This window comes from Centropristis striata, chromosome 7, assembly GCF_030273125.1.
Source record: "Centropristis striata isolate RG_2023a ecotype Rhode Island chromosome 7, C.striata_1.0, whole genome shotgun sequence".
Lineage (NCBI taxonomy): Eukaryota > Metazoa > Chordata > Actinopteri > Perciformes > Serranidae > Centropristis > Centropristis striata.
In genome coordinates this window covers 27854638-27863147 of record NC_081523.1, presented here as the reverse complement: position 1 = coordinate 27863147, position 8510 = coordinate 27854638, and the positions used below count along the sequence as shown (strand labels likewise).

The 8510-nt window shown below is 37.3% G+C and overlaps 2 protein-coding genes across 2 annotated transcripts; both read right to left on the bottom strand.

Moving 5' to 3' along the window:
• Nucleotides 1-197: 197 nt before the first annotated feature.
• Nucleotides 198-3344, bottom strand: ctu1 (cytosolic thiouridylase subunit 1 homolog (S. pombe)). The gene is made up of 3 exons (XM_059336759.1): nucleotides 3160-3344; nucleotides 1554-2054; nucleotides 198-1416 (listed from the first exon to the last, which is right to left on the bottom strand). Exons 2-3 carry the CDS (start codon nucleotides 2047-2049, stop codon nucleotides 881-883), a joined length of 1032 nt encoding a protein of 343 aa, XP_059192742.1. The 5' UTR covers nucleotides 2050-2054; nucleotides 3160-3344; the 3' UTR covers nucleotides 198-880.
• Nucleotides 3345-4156: 812 nt separating this feature from the next.
• Nucleotides 4157-5593, bottom strand: crybb2 (crystallin, beta B2). The gene is made up of 5 exons (XM_059336761.1): nucleotides 5511-5593; nucleotides 5181-5299; nucleotides 4843-4975; nucleotides 4612-4754; nucleotides 4157-4486 (listed from the first exon to the last, which is right to left on the bottom strand). The coding sequence occupies exons 1-5, from the start codon at nucleotides 5571-5573 to the stop codon at nucleotides 4318-4320; spliced, it is 627 nt and encodes a 208-aa protein (XP_059192744.1). The 5' UTR covers nucleotides 5574-5593; the 3' UTR covers nucleotides 4157-4317.
• Nucleotides 5594-8510: the final 2917 nt, after the last annotated feature.

Genomic DNA, 8510 nt, shown 5'->3' with positions numbered 1-8510 from the left:
GATTTATTAGTTTATATATACTAATATATACTTCCTAGCTCCTGGAGTAGAAGCATAAAGTTTCTTATAATACTTAAGTAAATCTAAGTAGTTACTCTGTGCTTGGTCAAAAAAATGTGATTGTGATTTTAATGGGGTTGTCACTGGGTTTTAAGACTCAACTGATATATTTCATTAATAAATACTGCTCATCTGAATGATATGGGACAATGCATTTATTAAGTTAAAGTTCATAAAACACGTTGTAATGTGACCACAACTGCATTGGAACATAAGAAATAGCCTAAAATAAAGAAATAAAACATGCCAGTGAGAGATTTCATTGCTGCTGAAAAATTCACAACCATCTCACAAAAATATATCCTTGTCTCTGCACGTCACATACCTGTTGGTGTTCACTAAAGAAATGAGTCTTAAGCATGTGTGCTTTATGCTGTTTGCTAATGTTTTAAAAAATTGTAAAACTGATAAAATTGACCAATAAAGAAAAAGTTTCACCATCTTTGTGGGTATTACAGAAGGCCAAATACAACGAAATCAATTGACACATGTACTAATAATCTCTTATTGAACATTAACTTAACACAAAATATCATTGGTAAGCATGTCTACATAGTATCTCATTGATTCCTGACTATCAAATGGGAAACAGCAATGAATGTAATTTCTATGCTGTGAAGAAGACTCACTGGTCTGAGAGCTTTTCTTCATTTCATTATATTAAAATATTCCATGTCAACTTTTAATAAATATTACATTGATGATAACTGAAAACAAATTAGATTAGTCTTTCTTATTGTAAAAGACAACAAATGTGGTTTATTCTAAAGTGGTATTAAATCATTAGTCCTAGTGGAAATAAAGCAGAGGGTAATAATCATCAAAAGTCTACAGATTTCATCTTCCTCTCTTCCTTCTCAGTAAGGGGCTGCTGGGTGAGGATTTTGTCATGCAGGCGGTGGTGTTTCCCGATGCCCAGCTTCGGCAGACCTCGGTTCAGCCCCTCCAGCAGCACACATGACTTGCACAGAGCCTGGCTGGAGATGTAGCCACAGCGCTTGCAGGTCCCCTGTACAGGCATCTTCACCCCCTCCCGCACAGACAGGTTCTCCCCTGAGTGGATGATGTCCATTATGGCGCTAGACCTAATGCTCTCCAGGTCCTTTAAAAAGGTCCTCGCATGGCCACGATAAGCGTTGGGAGAGTAGATACATTCAGTGGAAAAGTAGTCCAATCGCTTAAAGTAAGCGTACAGAACAATCTCTTTTTCATACGCATATTTGAGCGGCTTGCAGCGTGGCACGACCCCGTCACCTTCGCTAGTTGTGGAGATGGCAGTGCAGCGGCGCAGACGAGCTATGTCCCCTCGCAAGAAGTTCATCAAAACTGTCTCCGCCACATCATCAGCATTGTGACCTGTAAAAATAAAAACCAACACATCCAGCCAGTGTAATTAAATATATATATATCTTACATTAACGCAAAGACTGCTAGGTCCCATTTCAAGGTAAAAACACTTGCATCCATGTATTTACAATGCTATTTGAAGTTACCTGTACATATCTTGTCCACTTTCAGCATGATGGCACCTCTGTCTAACGCCTGCCTTCTGAACACCCCACAGAAGGTGCAGTTATTTTTCAGTCCCACCTGCTTGACTATAGCATCCATAGTCCAGCCATATAGCTCCTCATACGACACAATCTTCAGCGGCAGCTCATACTGTTGCTGATTCCTCTTCACTGTCTCCAAGGAATCATCTCTGTATCCTGAGATCCCTTCATCCACTGACAGAAGCATAAGTTCAAGGCCATAGTTGTATCGCTCATTGAGGAGCTTCATAACATGTGCGAGCACTGTGGAGTCCTTTCCACCCGAGGCAGCAATTCCTACTTTTTCCCCATGTTTGAACAGCTTTGCTGCCTGGATCGTCTGATGCACCTCCTCCTCAAAGGCCCAGAAGAAGCACTGCTTGCACAGCGAGTGGCCCGTTTTTGGACGTTTCAGCACAGCACGCTTGTCAGCGCAGCTACTGCACATGACAGGCATCTTGACTGTTAGAGGAAGTTTTTTTTTTAAAAAAAGGATGACAATATTTGAATTAGTTACATATTTTCATGTCAATTAAAATAAAACATATCTACAAAGGTCCATATTTTTTGTTGCAGAATCTTACAGCTGAACCACATGTTTAGGTGTCAATTAATTTTTCTCTTTAATCATTCACTTATTGTAAGTGATCTTATACTATGATTTTAGTAAAGTGAATCTCTCTATAGTTTAATAATTTTGCTGTCTGTGCTTTGGAAAAGCCATTATCCCACAAATACATGACTTTTCTAAGAAAGTGAACATCACAAAAAATACAAAAAAATCTGGCATTTACACTAATTTGAGATATTTATTGGAAAACTACTGTCCCAATTTACCAATAAACAGTAATTATAACCAGGTTATGAGTGCAGTGTGTTAAGTTGGAAAAATGACAATTCAGTACACTTAAGGCTGCCAATTGCATACTAAAGAAACTTTATATATATATATATATATATAATTAACTTTGTTTTAATGTGATTTTTATGAATACCATTTTCCCACAATGCACTAGTTCCGTAACAGAACTGGGAGAACTGTTTACAAGGTTACAACTTGCGGGCTACCTCGCCAACTAGCTACAAAGGTATCAGTTAAAAAGAAAGTAAATAACTTATACAAGACTACATTTTTATTTTTTATTTATTTATATTATTATAGGTCTAGTTTGGTTTTGAGAATTGTCGAATTTAAAAGTAGAACACAAAGACACTTGAACGTCTTTTAACATCGTCTAACAGCATGGACTTTTGGCAACCAACTAATTGTGTGTACGTAACGTTAACTGACAGTTTTGAAGGTGAATCTTCGCGAGCTAAATTATATGCGAGGTTGACTCTGGTCAAGATTTAAAACAACACAAACCTAGAGGTATGAAGGTGAAACAAACAACCCCTCAAACTTTTTACAGAACTGTTTAAATCACGTTATATAATTAAAGCAAACGGCAGTTTACTTTCTCTTCTGCCACATTATTAAAAGTCCGACGCTACCAAACCTTTCTGACTAGACGGTGAACATTATATCCTCGTGTTTCCACGTTTCTAATAGGTAACATTTTCATACCTAGTTTCCGATGAACCGATGTCTGATTTGAGAATGTTGGGATGAAGAATACCGGGAATAACACTTTTAACACGTAATTTTTCCTACTTAAACGACGTGGAGATTAAAACGATCAGATACAGTGGCATGTTGTTTCATCATGTGTAGTTAGCTCTTCACCGAAAAACAGGAAGTGACGGTAGTTTTTAGCCCGTGCAGCACCGCCTGTTGGTCGGAGTTTAACAGTGCACATGAAACTGCAACATTAACAGCACTGAACGTTTTTTAATGGACTTTTTATAGCCTACACTGTAAATAAAAAAAACGGTAATAAACCGGCAGCTGTGGTTGCCAGAACTTTACCGTAATACATACGGTGCAACTTTTTGTAAAATGACGGTAAAATTATATTAGCACTGTTAATTTCCTGTTTAAGATTGTCATTTTATTCCACATTTTACCGTAAAAAAATAAAGTTTTTCCATCAAACGCTGTTCTGCCATATAATTGACAAGAAAATACTTTATAAATGCCGCATGAATTAAAGATTTTACCATTAAATATTACAGTATGTTCCTGTAGAGATATGGTGTTTAGTACATTTAACAGTTAGAAAAAGTATTTTTACAAAAAGTTAATGCAAAAATGATGGCTTGTATATATATATATATATATATATATATATATATATATATATATATATATATATATGCCAGTGTATTTTACAATGAAATAAAACATTTTTTAAAAAATACTGTTTTGGCTGATATATACATTTACGGTGTTTCATTGTTACTGAAACTGAATCAACCCATTTGTCATTCGTGGTTTAGCAGTTTTTCACCGTAAAATCTACAGACATTTTTACAGTGTACTTTAATGATTTAACATAACTGCCGTATATTTAATTCTCCCTGTGATGTTCCTTTAAGATGTTGGTGGGATGTCTGGCAGGCACAGGGCAAAACAGAGGTTAAAAAAAACCCAGAGGTAAATCTCACAACCAGGTCAAAGGTAAGCAATAAGGATTTATTAGTTTGCTTCAAAGAATGTCACTACTGCAACAGCTGCAGTAGATATCAAAATGCTGTATGGTGTAAATGAAGGACAAAGGGGTTTGATGCTGGAAGGGAGCAAGGCTGCTGAGGTCAGGGTTCATGACAGGAAAGAGTCACAAGCTTAGTTGACGGGGTGAAAAGCACCCCTCTGATGCCACTGCATGTCTCTGATGCGCCGAACCGATTGGATCTGAGGAATCTGGGCTCCGAACTCGGTGCTGTCCTTATACTCCCCCTTTTCAAACAGGTACTGATAGCCTCTGTATCCTGGATACTGATAGCCCACCCAACTGGTGCACCAGGAGCACAGAGAGGGGAAAGCAGGTAAAAAAAGAAAAAAAAAGTTATAGATGACAAGAGACTTATTTAAGTTATTTGCAGTATCACACAACATTTGCAGGGAGGATGGACTCACGTGCCACTCTGAACCCGAACAGAGGAGACCTTCTCCTGGTAGCCGTGTGCGTGAAAGCTGGGGACATCGTCATCTATGATTTCTATCTTCTTCCCTGCAAAGCTGGGGTTTTCGTAAAGGACAATCTTGTGCTCCTGGCTGTCCTGAGAGAGGAGCAGAGCATTGATTCAGTGGATGATTTTTTAAGCAACTGATGGGACAACTGTAATAGTAAAAAGTGTGCTTTCTTACCACTTTAATCGGGCGGAATGCAACAATGGTGTCACTACGCCTGCTGTTGGTCCAGGAATCCCAGCGAGGATACTCCCCCTTCTCAAACACATACTGCTCCCCCTTACAGCTGGCCTGCTCGTATCCCACCCATCTGAGTGGGCAGAGGAGAAAGAGAGGGATAGTTCTGATTGGTGGCAGGAAATAAAGCTAGCAGCACATTTTTTTATTGTTTTCTGGCCTTTTTCCTCCCTTCCATCCCATACTCAGAGTAAGTCCCCTTTTCTCTGACTGGCCCACCCTCTATGTCCCTGCCTCTCTGCATGTTTGGTTTCTGTCTGTCTCTGACCCACACTCACGGTCCACACAGCACCAGTATGGAGCCCACTTTCTCCACGCCTGCTTCCTGGAGGTTATTGCAGGGACCAGTCAGCTCATGGCAGCGTCCCTGGAAGTTTTCCTGCTCATAGATAACCAGCTGTGCACCAATGGGAGGAAAGGAGAGAAAATTAGCTTTTTAACACACACTGAATGAAAGCTCTGTGAGTGTCGTGCTACTGGTCTCCATTTTAGGAGCACCAATCTGTTTCCAGTCTGATGTTCTCAGGATGCAAGGAGCACAAGTGATTTCTCCAATGAGGAAGTTGTAAATTGTTATTGAATTGGTGTCTGTGTGCATTTCCTCTCACCTTAAATGCACTGGTGCCTGGCTGCTGCTGCTTGGATGCAGGGTTCTGGTGGTCTGTGGCCATAGTGAACGGATTGGCAAAGATGAAACTGAAAAGAAAATTTAAAATAGTTTTTGATAAATATCTATGGATGATTACATGGTTTGCAAGATGTTAAATATTTAAATCTAAAATATGAGCAGGTCAAACTGCTCTTAATCCAATTTTCATATTATTTTGTCACACACAAAAGTGGCCGTCCCACTCCCTCTAAAGCAATATTCAGAAGTTCACAGCCGTTTGAACACAGAATTACAGCACAGCAACATGGGAGACACGTTGTAAAAGATTAAACCGAAAATAAAGTAGTAAAATGGAAACAAATATAAAAATGATAAACGTAAACTTTATAAAAATACAGCTAACGGACATGAACCTCTTACCAGTACCTGTCTGTGCCAGTGTGTTTGTGATGGCACGATGAGCTCAATATATACGGGACGCCCAGGGGTGGAAACTCTGCCAACAGTACCCACAGTGTCCAAGCTGGCCTGCAGATCGGCCTGCCATAGGCCCAGCAGACTGAAATGAGGGGTCACCGTGTAGCCTCCCCCCACCCCGGGGTATCACAGTCCCACAAAGTTATTTCATTAGTTGTCAGTTTTGTCCAGCCAGTCATTGTTCGTGATCCACATGATTCAGCACAAACAGTGCCAAGAGTCCCACACCTACAATGAGGGAGAGAGAGAGAGAGAAGGATTGTAAAAGATGGGGTTTACAGTGCTGGAGAGATTCAGACTCATTTGAATAACAGTCCAAAATACTGCTGAATATTTCCACAAGAGTAGGTTTATTTCATATTAGATTTCTAGAAAACACGGTTAAGGTTTCATGTCAAAATGTGTTGTCTCTGCTGTTTGGAAGCTCCACAGCCTGTATTTTTCACTGAAACCTGTGTACCACACGCTATTTTTCTCCTGTTGGAAGTCGGAAAGTTAAAATGCAAACAATATGGCATATTTCAACAATTAATTTAATTTAATTGCATTGTGCATGTTAATAATCCTGCAAGGGGACATAAGTTAATATTGTCTTCTATTGTGTGTTAATATGGACATGTGTACATTTAGACTATAAATAATACTAAAATTCAAAATGTTTCACTTTTGAGGACAAATATAATTTATTATTTTTACATTTTAGATTATATATGAGATGTTTTGCAGTGGATTGGATGCAATTAAGTGCATTTCTGAAGTTATATATTTATATGCATTTTCAACAACCAGTGCTTTATTTAAATATTTTATTCAAGATTCACGATTTCTTTATTGTCATTCCACAGTGCATAATAGAATGAATGTATGAGCAAAGGTCACTGATTAAGAACACCACAGAATAATTACAAAAGAGATATAACAGTTAAGTAAGCAGAAAAAAATATTCATACATACTTCATTTAACTTTTGTTCACTTCACCAATTACACAGAACTGATTACCTTTATATATTTATATATATACACACACAGACACATACACACATATGTATATATGTATATATATAATATGTATACATACAGATTTATGTAGTCAATTATGTTGTAAAAAAAGAAAAGTGTTAAACAAACCAGAATATGTTTTATATTTTAGATTATTCGAAGTAGCCACCTTTTGCTTTGATGACAGCTTTGCACACTTCTGGCATTCTCTCAGATTCATGAGGTGTTACCTGGTTGGTTTTCAGTTAACAGGTGCTCCTTGTCAAGAGTTAATTTGTGGAAATTTTTACCTTCTTAATGTGTTTGAGACCAGCAAAGCAAAAAAAGTTGCTACTTTGAAGAATCTAAAACATAACATATTGTGGTTTGTTTGACATGTTTTTGTTTATTACATAATTTCGTATGTCTTCCATTATAGTTCTTTTAAAAAAAACATTGATCTACAATGTTATTATTATTAATAATAATAATAATAATAATAATAATTTAAATAATTAAAAAACATTGAATGAGAAGGTCCAAACTTTTGACTGGTAGTGTATATCTTATATTATCTTATAATGTTTGTGAGTATTTGATTTCATCTTATTTTTATATTATTTTAATCATCAGATTTTATTTGCATTAAGGACTTTGTATTATGCAGTATAGATATTACTATCAAGATTATTTATTTTACAGTTACAAGTTGCTTTGCAAGATGAGGTTATAGATGTTAATCATGGGAGAATTAAATATGAAATATTGATCTACAGTAGCAAGCAATATTTGGAGTAACTTGAGACCATCTTCTGATGTGATCACAGGTCACCACTGAGCCAGTGGGGGGTAATGGCAACTCAGCCTTCATTTTTATTAGTTAATTACACCTGTAAAGTTTTTATATCTGTATCTTTCAAAGTTAATGAGCCAGGGGCTTAAACTGTGGGGGGCCAAGGCCCATGCCCTACCTCCTAACCACCCCCCTCGAGTGCTCCGACCACACCCAAATTCTAAGTCAGCCTTTGATCTCAACTACACACCTGCACAGTTTTTGGTTGTACCTTTCACAGCTGTGATGCTATCATGTGAAAAAAATCTGGGTAACGCTTTATAATAAGGTCCTTAATAACCATTAATTAACAAGTAATAAGGCATTGTTCTCGCTTTAGATCAGGTAGTTGCAAAAAGCATAGTTAACTTATAGTTAACTTATAATAGATGAGCAATAAAGTATATTTTAATATCAATAAGCAAACAAAATAAGATTAATAAAGGAATGGCAAAGACATAATGGGTGGGTCATGGGTGTTTGTAATGCCATTATTAACACTTATATAAGCTTATAAACACACAATAATGTTAATAAGCATCTTGTAAGGCCTTATTACTTGTTAATTCATGGTTATTACAAGGACCTTAATATAAAGCGTTACCAAAATCTGTCCATAGACCAACATATAAACATGTACTCAAAGTACTCAAAACCACCTCTGTGGTAGTAGCTGTCCCCAGGATTAACACACACACACACACACAATG

Excerpts from the sequence above, each read along its gene's own strand:
- ctu1 (XM_059336759.1), bottom strand. The coding sequence starts at position 2,049 with ATGCCTGTCATGTGCAGTAGCTGCGCTGACAAGCGTGCTGTGCTGAAA. Across the intron at positions 1,417-1,553 it reads AGTGGACAAGATATGTACAG|GTCACAATGCTGATGATGTG; the intron begins GTAACTTCAAAT and ends TTATTTTTACAG.
- crybb2 (XM_059336761.1), bottom strand. The coding sequence starts at position 5,573 with ATGGCCACAGACCACCAGAACCCTGCATCCAAGCAGCAGCAGCCAGGC. Across the intron at positions 4,976-5,180 it reads ATACTGGTGCTGTGTGGACC|ATGGGTGGGATACGAGCAGG; the intron begins GTGAGTGTGGGT and ends CTGCCCACTCAG. Across the intron at positions 4,755-4,842 it reads CATTCCGCCCGATTAAAGTG|GACAGCCAGGAGCACAAGAT; the intron begins GTAAGAAAGCAC and ends CTCCTCTCTCAG.